The sequence below is a fragment of the Varroa jacobsoni genome, unplaced genomic scaffold (assembly GCF_002532875.2).
Source record: "Varroa jacobsoni isolate VJ856 unplaced genomic scaffold, vjacob_1.0 contig00010, whole genome shotgun sequence".
Lineage (NCBI taxonomy): Eukaryota > Metazoa > Arthropoda > Arachnida > Mesostigmata > Varroidae > Varroa > Varroa jacobsoni.
Genome location: NW_019214395.1, coordinates 6,301 through 27,749, shown reverse-complemented (window position 1 = coordinate 27,749; position 21,449 = coordinate 6,301). Strand labels below are relative to the sequence as shown.

Sequence of the window (21,449 nt, the reverse complement as noted above, 5' to 3'; positions counted from 1 at the left end):
AAATTTTTAGGTGAGACACTATGGTTGTTCCGCAATCGCAACCAATAGATCTAGCAATTTTTATAGTTTTTTTTATTTTATAGTGACGAAGCGAAACATTTCCGTGGGCAGTTCACACACGGCAGCAATGGACATGAACCCAGTATAAATATCTAATATTTTCCTCGTCCCACGAAAGCCTTACTCCCACACTCGCAAAGACGTTTTAAAGAGTCCTACTTTAGTAGGAAACAAACACAACGTTTCGAATATATAGAACAGTAATAAGATTAATTTTCACGTCAAGGAGTATCCACCAACTAGACACCGGTGGAAATTACGTGAGAGTGAGTAACTTTAATCAGGCATTATCGCATAAAATACGTTGAAGTAAACTAAGAGAAAAACAAAAATTCTGAGTGTAAAGTTTGTTTGCGGTCAAGCTTCATTCTGGATCCATCAGTGAGAAGCGTTTTTAGGAGAGGCTGGCTTAAAACTCGAAAAGTATATTTCGTTACAATGCATCTGTCTCAAAGCGTAACTTTTAAACAATATTATCTAAAGTAAAGATACAAGAATGGGCGCGTACGCCGATCCTGTATAGCTCGCAAGTTCTCTTTACCGGAGATTTGTTTTGTTAGAAAATCATCCAAGATTTGCACACATGTTTTGCTTTCATAATGTTTACGTTAATAATGTTCTAATATGATATATGTACTAATTAATAGTATGTGTTAATAATAATATGTGCTAAAGTTTTTTATTTGGGTAAATACCTTCTTAAAACCGAACGTGTGACACACACTGAAAATATCCAGTTATTCAAAAGCCTTTTATTAAGAAAGTGAAAGTCAACTCAATTTTTTTTACTGTAGGAATCTCCGCTAAGGCTTGCTTCGATGATTAACGAGAAAATGACCAATTAAACTATGCAGAAGTAAGAAATATTTGGAAAATTTCCCAAAACAATCAATAGCGTAGTCGCTGTTAATTTCAAAAGGGTCGCATGTAACTACTGGGAGTTTACCTTTTTCACAAAATATCAGCTGTGTTATTTCTACTAAGAATGGCAAACTTTTATGTACTAATCGTGTACACAACAGATGGGATCAGCCCTCTTTAAACCTTGACTAATAAATACATGATGAGTCTAGAAGTAAGCAACTTAAGTCAGACTCCTAGCCTATATCAGATATTGTGCGCAATAGAGACAGCAATCTATTTCCGTAACGTGCCTTTAGAGACCTGAAACATCAAACGTATTGGCGGAATACACAAAGCTAAATATCTTGGTATCAGGTACAGACGGGGACAGGCAAAAGGGGTCCCAGTTTTGGTAGATGCGTGAGAGCCAAACAACTTGTCTATAATCTCTTAACGTTGTCAATAAGCCCTCCTCTTTTTAATTAATGGTTGTGCGCAAGTGCTAATGGTGTATGCGGGCTAAATCATTGCAACGTTCTGTCACGCAGCTGAGGTTCGAAATGCAAGCAAATTATTTAAAGCATCCCCTACTATTTTAATTGCACTATTTAGGACTCACGCCAAAGTGTGCATGTAAGAGCATCTCTAGTTCCAGTAATAGACCTTCAACTAAGCAACTTTTGCACTAACTCTATTTATTATTCATATTAATTTAGTTCCCATAGGATTCATAATGAGACCTCATGAGAACCCCAAATAATGTACGCTTTCTTTACAACGTATTTGACTGCTTCTATTGCGTTCGCCTTTTCATGGTGGATCATAAACGTTCGAGTCTCTAACGCTGAGGTGACCTGTTTGCAATGACCTTTGAGTCAACCGATCTCTATTATTAAATTATCTAATATAGACAAGAAATACAACCAGGGGTTTTAGCATATGAATTAATATTGCATACATTACCTACGAGTAAAACTCTTTTGCTTGTTCTACGCAAGTAAATGATATTTTTCACTCAAAAACCTGATCATGATGGAAACGCTACCATTGCGTATTTGCTGTGTTAAACTTCTCGTTTTGTTGCGATCATTTCCATACAGAGGGTGACACGTAATGGAAGATCAGCATTCAAATATAAAAACGTATTAAGCTGCTAATATTTTGTATATCGAATCCAAAAGACACCTCAGCAGATGGTACAGGTAGATTCTTTATGTCCATACGCTGGACTCTAGTTTTATAATAAATTTCAATCGATACTTGATGCATTTGTCAAATTCTATTGCCAACAAACATTGCGCAGTGTGCCACTCTGGTCGCCACCTAGTTCTGTGCACTCTTGAGACTGATTTGAAGCTGTACATCGCCGATATGCTTAGTAAGCTGTGCGAACTACCCAAGGTAAAAAGCCAGAAGGAAAGTAGAAGCTTGCTTTCCAACTTGTAACTCCAGGCCTACTTAGTTCACATTGAGGCCGACTTGTATTCTGAAAAGCTCAATACCTAAGAGTTCTAACTAATCGAGACAAATTAACATAAATATTATTTGTTTTTATGCGCCAATTACCGTATTTACTCGGCCTAGCTCTGAACCACCTTATGCTCTTGAGAAATTTAAAGAAAAACACATGCATATAGAGCTAATTGATTGTGGCCTAATCTTATGATCAAATTTCGATAATTTATTGAAATATCTTACAATTATCCTTTCGCATCTACATGAAAGTACGCTGATAAATAAGAGCCATTTTTTTTACAAAGATCATAACAGCTAGTCCAACCATTTACAGAATACTGTATTAAGGTCTTAATAAAAATAACATGTCAATATCATTGCATCGCTAGCCAGAACCTTCAAAAACGCGTTAGATATGATCCGGGGCATGTGGGTAAGATAAAGTACGATAAAACTTGAACACTATTAGAAAGAGGCAAACTTGAAAATTACAATAGCTTAAGATCGTACAGACGTATGTCAGAGTCATCGCAGTCAATGTAAAATTATCATAATACTACAATTAGAAACACCGTTCTATTGCCTAGACTAGTCGAATTCTAGATGTTCTAATGCAGTCAGTGCACATTTGCCCTTCTCCATATGAATATCTACCCACTGTAATAGTCTTATTGAAAAAAAGATATCAGCATTTAAACGCGGATTCGTCGTGCCAACTAGCGTCTCCTTGGCACATCCGCGAATAGAAGGATATGCACACTCAAGAACAAAAAAAGCCAGAATCCATTGTTCAACAATAGCGTGGTACAAGTTTAGTTGGCGAGTGCATGAAAGATTTAGCAGTGAGCCAATATGGCTAAGGTAAAGAAAAATCATAAGTGTTCGTTAATTTATGTGGTGTGTCCTTTTCGAAAGCGCATTTGCCAGTGCCTCACTTGACCTCAAACGATTTCTCAGTTAGCATTGGTACAATTAATAGTAGCTCGCGGTAGCAGTTTTATGATGCAAGACTCTAACCAGTGAGAAAGGTGGACTTACTGACTGTAATTTCCAGCTTGCTGTCGCCGCATTACTCCTGACAAATGATGAAATTTTAGTACGCCAACCTCTTTTCTTCATCAATCCCTCATAATAATTAGTAGGCTATAAATTTACTAAAATTGTCAGTCGAGCCATAGCTGTCTTAATTAGAAATATCATTGTTGGACACAGGGTGTTGACTCGGCGGTTCGGTAAACTTTGCCCCGGTGCTTCTCTCCTAAAGCCACTAATTGGTAAAGTCAAAAAAGCTATTACAGAACATTTCTCTAATTAACCAAACGTGAGTCGTGTAAACTGAGAAAATTCGCGCTGTTTTGTAGCTAATTGCAATCGTTCAAAATCCAGTCGTCTGGAAAATAGAGCTCGAAAGCATATGAATCCTTCGACAGGTCAACAACATTCAGGCGAATGAAAATGATCAGCAAACGCCCTGCGTATATAGTAGGCGTGGCTCACATGTACATATTATAGAGAAAAAAAAAGAAAACAGTTTTAGTAACAGGGTAATGCATACGAACACTTAACAGGGACGGTGAGCCACTATCAACAAGCTATTACAATAACTTGTTCTATCTAAAAAAGAAAAACTAACAGTGACATAACTATTTGGATTATGCAAATCTACACGAGGGAAAATTTACCTTTTACCAATTTGCTAAAGACGCAGTTAAAGGTCAATGCAATTATGGTTCATAGTATTGATCGACTTTTGTCCGAATACATAAAAACGCGGCTTCTGATCAAAGATTAGTTCGAATTATTCCTATGAGTGCGCGCAGCTGGTAACGAATATAAGCCTAGTCAATGTTAAACAAATGCAGTATTGATTCAGTGCTACCGGTGCTCATGTTTCGAGGGCGTAAATAACGTTTGTCGAACCATTACTCTGGCTGGAAAGGATCGTTCAGTTCTTCGACAATAGCGTATTTTACGTATATGCACTCTGGGATGATTTGGCCATTATTCGAAGATTCCCTTATTCGGCTTTACCAAAACAGCATCGTTTATCATAGATTTGTCTGCTAGTTTCAAGCATAATAGATCTATACCTCTGAAGTCGACATAAAATATGCCGTCATCAAATGCCGAACTGATCAAATGTGGAAAACGAGAGAGCTATGCTGCATGGATGTGTTTGTTGTATTACATCGTGGGATTATGGGCGGCTATGTCTGTCCTAGTGAAGGGTGGAGCTTTGTCAGAGGATCGGCCTGCCGTGGCCTTCTGTCAAACTAGCAGCAAAGACTTCGCCCAGGTATCCTAAGCACGCAGTTAAGCACATTAAAAAAAAACACCACATAGTTACTCTGTCCTATACGGTCCTCATTTGGCAGTGTAACAGAAACTTTATTCTTAAAAGCCGAACGTGGGTTTTAAAATGTGAATCGAATGTTGTTCGTAAGGGCCTTAAAAAAGCTCCGTTATCCGAAGTGCAGTAACATTTAACAACCGCGTTTGTAACGTGTTACACAAATAATCTATACCCAAAAGGTTTTGCAGTGTCCTATGACAGGCCGAGTAATAAAATGTATTACTATAGTTATCATACGAAAGTTTGATCTGTGGAACGGTGTCGAAAATAGCCTATGAGAGACATGGCAAATCTCATCGGATTTAGTTTAGTCAGCTAGTGTGTCAAACCCGGGTACTTCAGTGCCACAGAAGAAAACACTTCGTATGTTTGTGTACTGCTGGTCTACTAGTACTCTAAAATCTCAGAAAATGCAAACTGCTAGCCGATTATAGTGATCCACTGACAATTTAACAAACGAAAACATCAAAATACATGGCGATAGCTTATTAAGTAAAATGGAAGGCCGGCGTTCAACATGGCTAGTTTAACTGACATACGAAAAAATGCTACTTTTCGAAGAAACGTTTTTAGGCCTTTACCGAAGTCGTTGATGTACAACTAATGCTGTTACCGTTCGCGTGGTGAGTTTGATGGAGATCGTTAAGTACCGATAGCAATTCTTTGCCTTCGTTTTTTAAGCTGTGCGTCGTTTGTGACAACTGTATCAATGAATACCCGACCAACGGTCCCTTCGGAAGTTACTAAGCACCGTTGCACACCGTTCTGAAATCCTCAATATTAAAAGCAATAGCGAAATTGGCTTCTGATAGCCGTTACGCAAGGCTTTCCTTTTATGAACTTTTATATTTATGTTTATTTGAAAGTGCCTGCTTCGAGTATGGGTTAAATGCAACTAGCGACAAGTAGATCTTAAAACAGTTTATGTCACCCTTCTCTGATTAATGAAATCTTCTCTGATGAAATAAGATGAATGAATACCTTCGTAGTTATTATGTGATTGATCATCACCCAAGTCAGGTTCCCTTTTTCTCAGGAAGAACAGTTCAGTGATGCGTAAACCTAAATAGAGCGACAGGTATTAAATAAATAGAGCTCGCTTCCCTAGTGTGTTGAACACTGGCTATTTGAACCGGTCCTTTTGAATATTTTATTGTATTTAATTTTATTGTATCTAAAATCGTTCATTATCTATAATTAATAAATAGTACGATTTATGGAGCTCCAATTTAGCGCGTCGAAGTTTAGGTAATATTTACACTGATAGTTCTGAAAGCTAGACAGTATATAGGGTTATATAGCTATCAGAGGCTATTCATCACATCTGTTAGCGTTAGCTCCTGGGTAAATCATATTTCAATAGAGCCCACCTATGAAGATAACCATTCGTTCGAAACATCGTTCGTCTTTTGGCACACCTATAAACCCAATGCTGTGGACTAAATCGTCGATGCACAGTCGATGCCATTAGTGATATGGCTAGGTATCATTTCGGCAGCTGATTACTACCACGTTACGTTCGTGGATCCATTCTATACGTATTTTGCACATAACTTAAAATTGTCAGTTATTCCAGTTGAAAAAGCTATGCGACACATTTTTTAGAGGCCTGCCAGGCATTAGTGGACGATTCGTATCGCTGGCCTTCATATAGTGCCTTATTTGATGTTAAATAAAACCAAATGTAAATCTAAAACTTACCGTGGATTAGTACACAAGCGCAATATAATATATCGCATAGAAGGTATTACACATCATTATGATATTTATGAATTTTGCTATTTGTTCTCACAGCTTCTGATAGCTGGGTTTCAAGCGACAGACCCGAGCAGAGGTGGATCGAATAGCATCACGCTCAGAAACCTGACCATCTCGATTCCGATGTTCAAAATTCGTGAAATTGAATTGAAAAATACACAAAATTTCTTCGTCAATGAAGACTCAACCATCACGTGCGACGAGAACGACATTAAAGTGAATCTAAGTTTTGGTATGAGTGTAACAACGATAAGTGGTCTGATTACCTTTTGATCAGAATGCTCTATGACTGCTGCCTCGACCCTACCTAAACATCACGAACGACAGCTCTGTTCCTAAACTATTGACGTATCTGTTCTCTAGCTTGAACAAATCTATTAAATGACTCGAGCATACACCATATGTGAAATAGAATCGATCAGTGTCAAAATCCTTTTCTCTGTCCACTGTGCTTTTGTTTTCTTTCTATACTTTCGCGGCCTACGTTGCTCACTGTCTGCTGTTTCGAGTCATCTAAATGCTAACTGCACGCTGTGTTGAAGGTATGCGAGATCCTGAAATTATTCTAAAAGAGAAGCCTGGATCAACTGGAACCTTTTCTGTAACCTTGTCGTACTTCGAGGCAGAAGCAATAGCCACGTTGCCGCGTAGAGATACGAAAATTATTGTGGACGCGATCAATATCCTTCGGATGGATCATATCAAAGTTGAGGTAAATCAAAATGATTTTGAGTGGACAGTTAGTTAGGCAACTGTAACACTTACGGCTGTGCATTGTAGAGAAGACTAAGGGACGCGCAATGCATTGTTTATAGTACTTGAAAACACACACAGTACCCACAATGGCTGAGTGAACGAATAAGACTGTCAAACGAAATCATTCGAGTCTCTGTGATTTTAACTTTGTACCAAAGCAATTGTTTCAAATCAAGTACAAAGCAAAAGTTCCTCGCAAGACTGCCCAGTACGTACGTACGTACGTACGTACGTACGTGCATATCATACGCACAATTCAATGTTCAGTGGAAACGAACACTGATCAGTTACCTGATCATCAGATCTACAGAGAAGTAGCGTTCATACGTTTTGGTAAATTCAGACTAACCTGACCTTTCAAGTAACCCGTTTGCTGCTAACGAGCCTCTACTGCCAAACAACAAACTAACAGTAAAGTAACGAACACTTCAACTACTTAACTTGTTAAACATTAAAAAAAAGTATAGATAAGTTGACCTGATTATCTATTGTCTCGCATTTGGCAAATGATATGTAGCTCTGTTATTAACAGATAACATTGATCGTTGTTTTCAGGTGAAAGAAAACAGCAGAATCAACAGTGATACGATAAACAATTTACTTAAAAACATACCTAAAAGGACGCTTACATCAGTGATTTCAAAATACATGACGAAAGCCGTTCAGGACTATCTTTATAGCAATCCTTTCGGGATATAGCTTGCTCGGTGAAGTTCCGCGTTCCGATTTCAGGACGATGCGACTTGTTTGTGTTGGCCCAATTTCACCTGTTAGTTAGGTGATTAATAAAATATTAATGCAAAAGTCGAGGCATTGGCGTATTGTTTACCATATCAGTCTCATTTTACTCACTTAGTGCTAGTCGATTGTCAGAATACGAATATTCAATGCATGATGTACGTGCGGTATCACCTTCCTTTCAAATATTTTCCGTTCATTGATGAAAAAACGCATGAAGCCGCGATGGTCAGGGTAAGGCTTGTCAACCTCCAATAGCACAAGCGTCAAAGGCACCGTTCCAGTTTCATGCCCACCCGTGCATCCTTTTTCCAAAAAAATCTGTGTTTCCACGTTACGACTAGCGTCATAATATAATATAGAAATAACTGAATACCAAACAATGAAAGCTCTCTTACTAAACCAAACCTGTCAGTTTCAATTATTTTTTTTCTTCTGTATTTAAACAGCCTATAAAATGTTTCGGGAGATAATTTTTCGTACAATATATTTAGTACGTACTGGAATAGCCATAAAGGCATGAGACTATCGATAATAGGTGTTCTGATTTAAACTCGTGTTCCACGCGCATTATCATGAAAAGGAAACTAGTATTTCACGGCACAAAACTTGTGACGACGGTCTAGAGTGACTACTTGATAGCAGCTTCCAATTAATAGAAGCACACTTAGCGTAAGCGTTCTTTACGATCACTGCGGTTTCACTGCCGTCACAATCAAGCAAATATATCAGGTAGATACTCGTAACGTAATAATAATATAACGTTAAAGTTAGTTAAGCTTTATATACATACCAATCATCTATTATTGTATTGACACGCGGAAATTTAGCCATCGGTCGGAAAGCGACAGTAACCCTTCACCTTTAATACTTGTCACCAGAGTAAACAGTGGCCATTGCTTTGGCCTATGTGTTGTTACGGTTGATGCGGTATCCAGCATCGTTTGTTTTACTGCATACTCACTGGAGATTAACTGACATTGTCTTCCCTGGGATAGACGGAAAGCGAGCGGTGATATCGTTCTATTTTTACCGCGATCGCTATGTATAAATACTATAGGTTTCTATATGTCATTGTCGTTGGCTTGGACGAGCTACGCATGTAAGAATAAGGCCAGCCGCATCTAAATAACGCCGATAAGCCCTTCAGTTATACAATTTATTGAGTGGCAATAGATTTTTTTCGTCCTTCTGTTTGACGTCGCGGTTCGAAGGACCGTTATTTCTACTATATATTGTAGCTATGAAATGCTGTGGAATAGTGAAAACAATACCTAAAATGTCCCTATAAATTAATGCCTCAACAGGTCTACTGTAAAAAATGCTATATTCCCTTTTTTGAAGAGTATGCGATCGAGTGGCACCGGTGAGGACCGAAGGTGACGTTCCTTAATATCTCAGTTGTATTTAAGGCTCTTTTATTGTACTGCCCTAGAGCTAATTTAAGAATGTAGTGGCATGCCGCATGCGTCCTCAACACCGTAACTTGACTACCAGGTACATAAAGACACATTATTAAAAATGCCCATATTACTATGCTCTGAACGATTCGCTATTACTAGATAGTTTCCTTGGCTGAGTCACTTATACAATGCTTGGAAAAGCCGTCGTTGAAATTCCGAATATTAGATCCGTTTTTAGTTAGCGACTACTGAGTTGAATAGATCAAATGAGAATTGATCAAGGAATACTTTGAAAACGAAGCAGATTAACTATACGTATTTGCAAATCCTTCTTCTAATTATAGATTTGGGCTGTAGGTATTAAAACCAAGTGAGGACAAAAGCCCAATAATCCACATCTAGCTAGACTTACCTTTCACGCTGGAACTCTAGCCTCTATGTTTCGAGTCTTGCGCCCGATATAGCCGTTAGGTATTTTATCGGAATTCCATTAAGATTTAGATATTAAGGTTAGTTAGTAGGAATAACATTACCCACTAAGCGATCACTGGAACCTAAACAAACCTAGGAGTGTTTCCATACGTTTGAAGGTCTTGCTTTTAGTTGATCGGCGTCCGATTGGACTCCGCGTTCTGGAGATTGTCACGGTGCCTACAGTTTCCTCTAGCCGCCTTTGCAAATCAAACAATGGCTGCTCCGGTGTGATCTTAATAATAATAATACTAACTGAAGACATAGTTGTGAGATTGTAACTAGTTATACTCTCTTTGACAAACGACATAGTAATAGTTAAACACTGGCCGAACTGTAGCAGGATCTTTATGCGCTTTTTTTGCTCTATGAAGAGACTACGCTATAATATCTGCTAAGTTATGCAAGTTGTAGATGCAGTTCTGCATGGCTTTTTCTGCAAGATGTGACGGTTATCTTTATGCTGTTTATAGAATTTAAGCAGGCAGTCTACGCTATTGCTTTATTTAGCCTACCTGAGAACGGCCTTCTTCACACGCGATTCCGCAAGGCTTCATTCCCGTCCAAAAATATCATGGCTGAATTTCTATTTGTAGATGTCGTGTGCTGTTCCTACCTTATTTTCCGTCTTCCCCACACTTTCTTTCTCAGGACTTAACTCCCGGTTTCTTGCAGGTCGCGCCAAGGCTCGAAAGCTTTTAGACTCAGACAGCCACAGGCTGGAGCATCCGACGTTGTCACCGCTTGAAGTTGGAATAGGATTTTTACTCGCCGTTATCTCTAGAGCAGGAGACATAGGGCGAGATAGATGAATCGGTCATTCAACCGCTAAAAATACGCTCGTACATGTGGGGCGACCAAACAGAAATGTTTTTTTCTGAATGACGTCATCACCGTGCCGAATTGCACCGCGTAGCTTTGTATGTCACCAGGTAAGAAGAAGAAGAATACAGTAACCAAAAAGACAAAGTCAAAATGGGCAAAAATAGGAATGAAGACATGAATAAGATAGCGAACACGTTATACCTAGGCATCAATCTAGAGGTTTGGCAAAAGGGTCAGATGGTCTTTGCCTTCTGTTTGAAAGCGGGTAAACAAAATTCGTGCTAACATAGGACCCGTTTTTCGGTTAGTGCCACCGAAGCCGCCATCTTCTTGCTTTGAATTTTACTGTATTTTAAATTTCAGCCTTCAATCCTATAAAGATCACCTAAAAAAGCCGTTGCGCATGCAACACAACACGCGAGTCTATAACTGGATTGGCCTAAGTCCTTGCTGCGTTCTTAGAATTCCCAGCAACGTAGTCGCTCGCATGTCTTTCAAAAGATTCGTACGATCTGCTGGAATAATTCAAGCAAACCTTGACGAAATACAGAACTAAGAGATGAGCTTCATTTATAACTGGGCCCTGTAAATAAACAGTCACGCTGGTAGATTAATTTAGTTAGAGGAAAGCTGTTAACTGCCTAAATAATGACATGGTTATGTGCGGATTGTAGGATTCAGAAAGTCAAGATTTTATCAATCACTAGAAAGGTGGCTAAGGCACATTTTAGGACCCCTGTATAACTTCTTCGAGGCGTGGTGTTCGTATGAGTTTATATCTAACTGCTCGTACAAGATATTTATTCCAGACGTTGCAGGAACCTAGAATTGTACTTGTATAGACTTTGACTACAGACTGCAGCTTCATACATTACGATTAAATTTTCAATTCCCGTCCGTATTTGCTGAACATTTTTCATAGGAATGCGCGCGACTCTATATATTATTTATTCAAATCACTGAAGCACCTACTTCGCGCAAATTTAATCGAAAACAATACGAAACGACACAAAATAAAAGTTCAATTAAGATAAATATTTTTCATATCTAAAGAGTTGGATTGCTGCTGCCCCCTAGTGTCGTACTGTAAGTGCATCAAGGATATAACCAACATTAACCTTATGCAGATTACGCAAGTGTCTATCAACACCTGCTCTTGTGTCGAGCCAACAACCGACAGCGCGTCGTTAAAGCCATCCTCTTGAACGACGAAGGCAGACCGATCACAGCTGGAAACACTTCAGCTCGTTGTGTTGGCTATTTTCGCTGACTAAACGCACTGGTGATGGTAACGCTAGTGGTGATGGTCTTATTTCTTCTATTAGTTCGGCCAAATCTATCCCACGACCCAGTCAACAACTCAGGTAACTAACGGCAGTTGTGTCGATCTCATCTACTACCAACATCAGTAGCAGGAGCATAAACCGCCCCCGGGGTCGAACCGTTACCGATCGCGCCGAAGCCGTTAGTGCGTCTCTCCGGTCCGGAACACTTGTCCATCCCAACGACTTGCGGAGCTTCCGGGTAATCCATGTTATCGGAAGAAGGGGAACGCAACGGAGCAGAAGCAGAAAGAGGGACTATGACTACAACGAGAAAAAGAAACAGACGCTGAGAACTTCCAGCCGATCGTAGCATATAGCAGTTTTGTTCAAACAAATCTGCTTAGTATAACTATCCCCGACGCTCTCTGTATTTACAAAGGCAATCCTGGCAACAGGATGATACAATGCAAAGCGTTTCCATCAAAAAAAAAAAAGCAAGAAAAGACGGAAAGTCTCTTTTTACTTGAAATTTAAACCAAAAGCCGTCATTACTAAAAATGCATATGCCGATAGTTTACATTTAGATTAAAAAAAAAATTTATGCAACGTGTCACAAGTACCCTAAGGCTACTATGTTGTTATCCGATTTCGTTAGTATTTATCTAAAATCCAGCAGTTATAACTACTGTAGTCTTTTAAATGGTTTCATTTACTCGTATCAGAGCAGCCTGTAGCATGCCTATAAATGGTGCTAAAATATCTGTTACAAATGTGTTGCGTAAGTAAATCGGCTTTTTACTGCTGTGAAACAAAGACTCCTGAGCTGTCCAGAGAGATGCTTCGGCTACTTCGTACTTCTGTCAATAACTATTCAATGCTATATGTAACTAGCCCTGTTACTGCGTGTCATTACTTAGAGCCTTAATAGGAGCGAACATCATCAGAAGCCATGAGATACTGTTTACCATAAACTTGAAATGTACGCATTCCAGATCCGCTTACACCGAACTGCACCACTAGTAGTCTCATAGCCTATATAAATTGCCAATGCGATACTATTAGGCAACTGGTTAGCGGATCCATGTTACGAAATGAGGCAACTGGCAAACGACATGGACGAGCGACGGGAAGAATCCTCTTCCCAAACAGAAGATCTCGTGCAGCATCTCGCCTTTAGAGCGTATTGGGCGGTGCCGCTGGCTGCGAAAGCGAATGCAGCACTCGTACTGGTAAGCGGTCGTGATTTGCTATAGACGCTGTTTTACTATTCCGGGCGGCCGTACACGACGGGAATCGACTGCGGACTATCTTCTATCGCGTTTTCCAATTTCCGAATTCAATATCGGTGACAAAATTCAGTTTTTCTTTGCTTACGCCGGAGACTAAGTGTGCGCCAGTTGATACGCCGCTCCAGCTTAAAAACGCCCAGTAGTGATGAGCCCATCGGAGCTAATGAAGAACTCAACGTATGCTTCGCGTAGGATGGCCGTAGTCTCGCTCACGCAAAACCATTTGCTTCGAGCAAAAAAAAACGCTAGCGCCGCTGAAATCATACATCTAATATTTAAAATCTAAAGCATACCGTAATGACAACAACTTAACTTGTTCTCTGTTTGCGGCGGGTCTATGCGCAAACAACTGGTCCTGGTGCCTAAATATTTGGTCTAGGGAATCCTGGCGTACATGCGTGTGCAATAAGACAATTCGCGAAAGACGTCTACATTTGTACATGAGCTGATCAGCGTCCCCTAGGGTGCTTTGATGTCGCCAAAAAGAAGGAGCAATAAGCAAAAAGGAAGGAGGAAAATAGCAATGGCTTAAATACAGCTGGAAGAAACTACAAAATCCGGAAAATGGTACGTGACGCGATCCATATAACAGCCTCCATTATCACTCTGACGCACATACTTTCGCAATATTCTAACGTGTGGTTACGTTAGAGGACAAACTTGTCACGTGAACAGCTTCGAGAAGGCTTTGTTTGTAAGTATTCCGGCAAAATTCCCGTATGCTTACTAGTTCATATTCGTGCGAAGTAAACAATTACGTAGCCTAAGGTTACCTTAATTAAACAAGGCAAACAAGTTTTACAGCGCTTCCAGCAGTGGCTGAAGCCTTCCGCCGTTGGGCTATCCACACAACTGACACTGTCGATGATTAGGCCCAGCTGGACAAACGGCACTCACAACGCTATTCATAGCAATTCGTTGAATTCGACTGTTGAGTGTGGCTGCCACTCCCGAACGTTACCGAAATACATATCTTTATATACCCACGTATTTTTAGTCGACGAGGGTGAGTCACTGCCACCAGACCAGAAATAAAAAAACGTACGCCATTACAACTACGTAAAACTACGACGATCCACTGCCATGGGGGTTACGTTGTTTTGCTGTTGTCCAACTCGCTGTTTATGATTGGCAGCATAAAATATTTATGCTGAAACGGCTCAGTTTGCGACTCCCTATTACCGTTGTGTTCCCATTGTATTTGCGATCACCGCAAAATCGCTACGAGTCGCGTTGGTTAACCGCATTTGATCGGTCGAAGCGATAACAGCAGGACGGACACGGCTTTGCTATAGGCCGGTAGATATTCTAGTTTCCGTTTATGTTCAACGTGAGTGTTATCAGTCCTCTAACTCCGTTGAGACGCGACGAGCGTTTGATACTGTCCACCATACAAACGCTAATGGTAATTGTCACTGTTGTCAAGCCTCCATTTTTCGCTCCTAGTAAATTGCTGCTCGATCGATTAATTTGTGACTCACAACAGCCCCTGTTGACGCTGTCAGGATTTTCTCGTCAAGGCAATGGCTTAACTTCGTCAAATTCTATTCTCACAGTTTCTGCGGGCCGACAATTAGCTACTAGTCAGTTGGAGTAACTTGTATTTTTTCTTTCTTAATTGCTGAAAGAAATCCCAGTATCTGAGGGGCTGATTAATGTGACATTCGGCAGCTGACGTGTTTTGCTAGAACAGTTCGCATCTGCCCGTTTAGCTAGAACCCAGCTGGCCCACGCCTAGATGCCCAAGGATCAACTCTGTACAGCGAAATCTTGGAAAGCCACTGACTTTTTGAAAACTATTAGAAACTATTGGAAACTATTTTTACTAGCAAGTGCGATACGGTCGCTTGAGAGGGTTGGACCTAAAATGAAAACGGGAAACAGGACGACAATAAGCATGCTTATGAAATTATTCCCACTGTTTGGATGTGTAGAACGTCTAGAAAAAACACAATGTAAAAATAATATGATGTTAATTTAATTGGTAAGGTTGGCTGTGGACGAGAGTGATCCGCCAACCTGATACTTACCTTTAAATGTCGTTCAGAATTTGTCGGATCTGCCTTGCTAGCAGATTCGTATTTAGAAAACAAATCCAGAAGTAAAAACTCTCGCGGAAGTGATTTAATAACTTTAAGTGAGCCAAAAAATGGCAATCTCTGGATGGCACCCTGATTAGCGTGTTTCATACATACGTCTTGCTTGGCATCTTACGTTTACGCCCGTCACACACAGACGAAATAAGTCTCGGCGAAGAACTTGGAAGGCCAATCTAAGTTTGATTAGTTATAAACTATGCTTAGTTACTGCCAGAATGGCCTCGGTTTTAGATAAGCCAATAAGACATCAGGCTCATGAGTTGTCCGCAATACTTGCGCGAAATTTTGCTAGTAGAAGGAATATTTCCCAGAAAACGTCTGCATTGTGTTTAATATCTGTTTTTTGTTAATGATTATAAAGAAAAACAACCGTGAAACATAACGTGGCCGTTCTAAGGGACGCATCGAATACATCAAGGGGTTGTGCTACTTTCACCTTGTTGCTTTTTAGCACGTTAGATATATATATAAAACTGGTATAACTTTTATATAAATTGTCGAAAGCGAATACTGCTCTATATAGCTCCTTGTGTAATTCGCAGTCTAGCTGCGTACAGGCTCACTTCAAGAGCAGCTCGATTGGAAAAGCTATTTAAGTATTTGAGTTAAGGCCTGGGCTTACAGTTGGCGTTTCATCGTTTTCAAATATCTTAGTCCAGTCTCGTGTGGCCAACAAATGTGAAACTCTGCAACGAAATCAGCTTTTTAATAGGTTTACGCATATGAGCAAAGCGCCCTGTGGGTCTTACCATACCAACCCGCCCAACTTCGATGCACGAATGCCGTCCAGAACCGGCCCAGGTGCTACAAGGCTATAAAGACAGAGCGGTTGAAGGTAGCTCTCGAGTAATTGGGGTTACTGTAGTAGACAGTAGTCGCTAACATTGCCAACAGCTGAAAATTATTTTTATGAAAGCAACGAGTTCATTTCATTATCTGAAGAGTTCACAATGCTCTTAAAAAACGCTAATGAAGATTTTGCGATCGGTAGCTTCCGGGGTCGAAATACATCTCTTAAGACGCAATTTTTATTACGACAAGTTTGCGTCGAAGGTATGATGATCAAATGGGAAGAAAGTGGGTGTTTGTTCATAGTTAATCCTATTTCTTCCTAGTTCTCTAATGAAATAAGTGATGTGCTGCACTTAAGCGTCTCGAATAGGTATACGCCTGAATTACTAATACGTTACAAGATGCACAGTTAATTTCAAACAGGATATTGGGAAATACGAAGGAATGGTATTAGTATTACAACTAACCGCATAGAGTTTCTGCCTGGTGCAAGTTTTCCTACTTAAACTGAATCTTCTTGATGCAGGGATGCTTGGGTGAAATACTACATATCCTTCATTGGAGACTAACTCATGCTGGCAGCTTTTCTAGAATGTTTCAAACGGGATACCGCTCATATAGCAGCCAGTAGACCTATCTCTATCTAGGCCCGGTATAATATGTGCTTAATCGGTTTCAATTAAGGCTATACGTTACCGGAAGTTTATTGTTTAAACGAATTACTAGGTCTCACGGCGCTGATTTCTTCGAATGTTTCATCAGTAAAGCCGGCATAATCTAAAACCCCATATTCAATTAACTGGAATTTAACCAGCCGCCAAAAGCAGTGCCTGACGGTATAAGTATCAGACATTTAAAAGCTATTATCTAACAAACACTCGGTTAAGTTAGTTTTTTTAGGGCCAGTTAGTTCCTGCGCTACAACTTCCAGTGTACTACTTAAAATGACAGGTTAAAGAGATTTTTTCCTATGCCTTCGTCTGTTTTATTTGCGTATCACTATGTATTTTTACGCGGCCTGCAGCTTGCGAAGCAGACGAAAACAAAAAGGGTCTGCCGTCGAAGTTACGTATCGGTTCATTAGTAGCTCCCAGCCGGTAGTGAATGACCTATAACGAGTGGGTTTCCAAGTGCTAAATGCGCGCCGGGGTGCTGAAAGACGTAGAACCATCAACCAGTTTATCATGCCGTAATGCCTGTGTGTATATACCTGTATGGGTGTGTACAACGCAAACAGACATCACCAAAACATATAAAGGATAACTGTCTCTATGCGTTGTATATGAAGCAAGCACTCTGGCAAGGTGTTGTTGGTCCCGCCGATTGGCCAAACTGAAAACGCGTTTTTGCTAGAAGTTCCAGCAGTTCTGATGTGCACGATAACGGAGCTGACTGAGCCCTTTCAACATCAGCGGCCCCTACGGTCGTTATTCCTTCTATCCATTCAGATAGTATGGGCGGCAAGTCATATTTCTCCTCGCTCAACGGTACCATTTGCGTTTGCTCTTTTCGACTTCTTCCAACCATTTTGCTGCAACCACTGCCGCCACCATTGTCGCCTGCTCTGTTCAGGTGACGCCGCGTCGCAGGTTGACACGTTGGACATCCGCCGAACAACGTAGGCGCGCCTTGTGACAACCCGGTGGACAGCCGGCGCTTGCCGTCACAGTTCACTGCAGTGGCAGCAATAATTGTTGCTGCTGCGAACTTAGCGCCCCAGCTGCAAGTAGCCATTGGTGAAACGACCTTTGACGATGCCTTCCTATCGTTAGCAGCATACGTTGTTGCCCTTAGGGGCTCGCTAAGCGACAACTGGTAAGGGCGCAAACTTTGACGAACCACTGCACTATAGCCAAAGCTTGAAACTTTCGACTTAGCTAGCCAACCGTGACTCTAACGGTATATCACAACAGCTGCGAAAGCCAACAGGCCCCAATGCGGCAAAAGCTTCGAGGGTCACAAGTGGCCAGGACACCCGTTGCCCTATTCGATTAGTACAGATACAGCAGGGCAGGCAGGCAGGCAGGTATGCAGATCTAAATAGACTGGCTCGCTCTTGAGCCTCTGCGGGACAAGTTTCGTCATGACTTTATGGCTTCGCGATGGGATAGCTGGCTAAGGAACCATTCATCTCATAGGCGGCGCGCGAGGAGAGTTTGCCAGAGGCTAGACATCGGCGCCGTAGCCAGCAATAGTGGGCCGGCGGTAGGGCTAGTGGGCGAAACAACTTGTTATAGAGTCGGCCGGTGTCCGTTCATTCGTTCTGTACGTTGATGCTAATATGGCCGTCGCTGCAATAGGCGACCACCGCTGATCAGGTTGAGAATAGGGCGGACCGAAGAGACGCTAGCCTCCGTTAAAATACTTCGCTGGCGTTGCTGCTGCTAATTCTTTTAACTACCAAAATGTTAACTATCAAGTAACCAAATGACCCGTTGTTCATACAAGAGCGACTCATCAACAGCTTAGCACGTCTGTCGCGGCTGCCCGTATTGCCTGAAACGCCTATCAAAACCGATTCAGCACTGAAAAGGACTCCGACATCGGTCAAATACCATCTGTGGGACCGCACAAAATATACACGTACCGTCGATAATCATACAACTATTATACTGAGCACCAATAATTCATCTAGGAAGATGACTATTAGACATATTTGAAAAAACTAGGGCACACTTAGCGAAAATCAGGTCATATTTCTAAAAGACTCTGGCCGTAAATCTGCGTGCGTATGAAAAGACTACACGTAACTCGGTTTTTTTATTGTAATTTTTATAGATATAAATGGTTTATTTCTTTTTTTTTGCTTCATCATCCATCTTCGCCCGTCTTCTCCCCAACGTCACTATTCATCACATCGTCTTCGTCTTTGTCATAACCATAATTTATTTTAATTACAAAAGGCAATAACACCTATCGAGTGTATTAAGTGTCGAAATCTTGTATGTGTGTACCGCTTTTATAGGTAACCGTCTTCAAGAGGTTTAGTCACCTGAATCACCTTCAGCTACGACTAACGGGTAGGGACCCGAAAAACACCGCCAGCTGATTGTCTCTGGCTTGGCCAGCTATAAGGCGCCTATGGAAAATTTCATCACGCCAACACGTCAACTTCTCTTAATTAGTGTGCAGATAATTCATCCCACCCTATCACCTGACATACCAAAATCTGCAGCAGTTTGTCCTTCGCTCATCAGCTGTAGCCTGTATAATTAACTCTTTCTTTTCCTTCCACTCGATCCCATCATTTCGCACCAACCTTTCAGGCCTATTTCACTTGCGCAACACTCGTATGTGTCCTACACATCATCAGTTGATATTAAATTACAATTAATAATATTGTATGTAAAGGTAATATTCCATGCTATATCGATCACACCTTTTCGTGGGTACCGTCTTTTGTTTGTTTGTTTGTTTGTTTTATATAAACCCACTTGGACGCACTATTCGCCAAGTGGATGATGCAGAGTAATCCTTGATGAGTTTTAGGCTTCAAAAGAGAAAGAAGCAACCAGGCTAAGTAATCCGTTTATTCAGTGATGACGGCCAATCGAATAAGCGGATTGTGTGGTTTTCTTAATTTTAGTTGTTGCCGTTGTTGCAGTGGTGGTAGATAGTAAGTTTGTGATTAATTAAAAGGTCGGCGTGCGAATAGGGCATGCATTACTTAGTCCTCTTTAGCGACTTGTCCGGGAATCTTGCTTCGAACCTGGCCAAATATAGACCACACTTTGTCGAGCTGCTCGTCGATTTCGGTCTGGTATTCGAGATAAACTTTGGGCAGGGTAAAGAGGCCGATCCAGGACAAAATGACAAGGGTAAGTCCGTTGAACCAAGCACCGATGTATGTGACAAACCAAAGCACGATGATAAGCTTGGCCGACTCGATCAGGTCCTCGATGAGCAGAAGCGATCGAAACCTGCTGATGAAGTTCAGCGTATTTGAGAATAGCGATTCGCCGAATTTTCGCGCACGGTCGGTGTCGGAAAGCGCCTCCGGAAGAGGAGTATCAAGCAGCTCTTGGAACGGATGGGCTTCCTCTGTTTTGTTCACTTTCGACATGACGAGCTTGTAGACGCGGAAGCCAAACGCGCTACAAACAGCAGCCAGTAGAGAGTAGGCCAGCACCGAGATGAGTGAGAATTTTGAAATCGAAAGCAGAATGATGAAACCTAAGCCAAGGGCAAGTCCCGACTTCTGCGGGTCCCTCCAGTAGATAAGGCGCTGGCATGGGCACGACTCGCACTCAGGCTCCTGCGAGCCGAACTTCTGGTTCTTGCGGGGAGCCATTACTGTGTTTGAAGCTATGAACAACGGGCCGGTTACTGTTAACGGAACTGGTAATAGAAGTTAAATGTGTTTGATTGGTCACGCTTAGTTGGTTACTCGCTTCTCTACCTGGCGGTCTAATCAGACTCCGATAGAGACGACCGAGAGCGAACTGCAGTTACTAATGCCGTTCCTGCACATACACACACATGGACCACCGATCCCACTCCAATGAACAAGATTCACTATTGGGCCTCTGCTGCACGCTGCTGCAATTGTTCGGCGATTGTAGCGCACTCACATTTGGCGACCTATGGTACCGTCCGCACGGGCTGTACTGCCAAAGCACGTCGTCGAGTCAGTGTCTGGCTCCGTCGGGTTGGGTGGCTGGTTAGTCGCTGAAACGTGGCGCCGTCCGTTAGTTTTGACGGCTCCTGGGACGACCCAACCGGCTGCTATTGGGTCTCGTACAAAAAAGGCTCTGACCGTCGCTGTCCTGCTGCCTCACTTTGTGCCGACGGCCGTGATGTTATCCGCCCGTTGTCAGCTTCTTTCGCTGACTGCTGATGTAGCTTCCGCTACTGCTGCTGCTGCTGCTGCTGCTCCTCGCCAGCAGCAGCAGCAGCAGCAGCGCATCTATGTGCCGCACTCACTCACCACTACAACCACAGCGGCTACAGCAGCCAGACAGCCGCCATTCAGTCGTTTGTTCGCTGCCCAGTTCGGCCGACCACTACGACGACTATGCGGCAGGGTCTATACGCTCGGTCTGCCTTCTTTTGCTGGCATTCGGCGTTGTGGTTGCCGATGCTGCTGCTGTTGTTCGCTAGACACAGCTACCAGCTGTATTACCTACGATGTCGGTTTCGTCGCGTTAAAACAGTGAGAAAGAAAGCTTTTGCTGCTGACGCCGTTGCGCCTATCCGGGAAAGCAGAGGAGAAGGAAAAAGAAAGCAGGCTTTTTCCCTTCGTAATTCTGTGTCCGTAACACAGCTCTGCCTCGAGGGCTGCTTATCGGCGCGGTGATGCTCAAGAGGGGCGATGGGATGAGACACCAGCTGGCCTAGATATC

The 21,449-nt window shown here is 41.7% G+C and overlaps 2 protein-coding genes across 2 annotated transcripts; one reads left to right on the top strand and one right to left on the bottom strand.

Moving 5' to 3' along the window:
• The first annotated feature begins 4,102 nt into the window (after nt 1–4,102).
• Nucleotides 4,103–8,058, top strand: LOC111270583 (uncharacterized). Its single transcript, XM_022850866.2, has 4 exons — nt 4,103–4,654; nt 6,506–6,701; nt 7,012–7,181; nt 7,781–8,058. Exons 1-4 carry the CDS (start codon nt 4,469–4,471, stop codon nt 7,922–7,924), a joined length of 696 nt encoding a protein of 231 aa, XP_022706601.1. The 5' UTR covers nt 4,103–4,468; the 3' UTR covers nt 7,925–8,058.
• Nucleotides 8,059–18,858: 10,800 nt separating this feature from the next.
• LOC111270584 (reticulon-1-A) lies at nt 18,859–21,209 on the bottom strand. The gene has a single exon (XM_022850867.2). It carries the CDS (start codon nt 20,396–20,398, stop codon nt 19,775–19,777), a length of 624 nt encoding a protein of 207 aa, XP_022706602.1. The 5' UTR covers nt 20,399–21,209; the 3' UTR covers nt 18,859–19,774.
• Nucleotides 21,210–21,449: the final 240 nt, after the last annotated feature.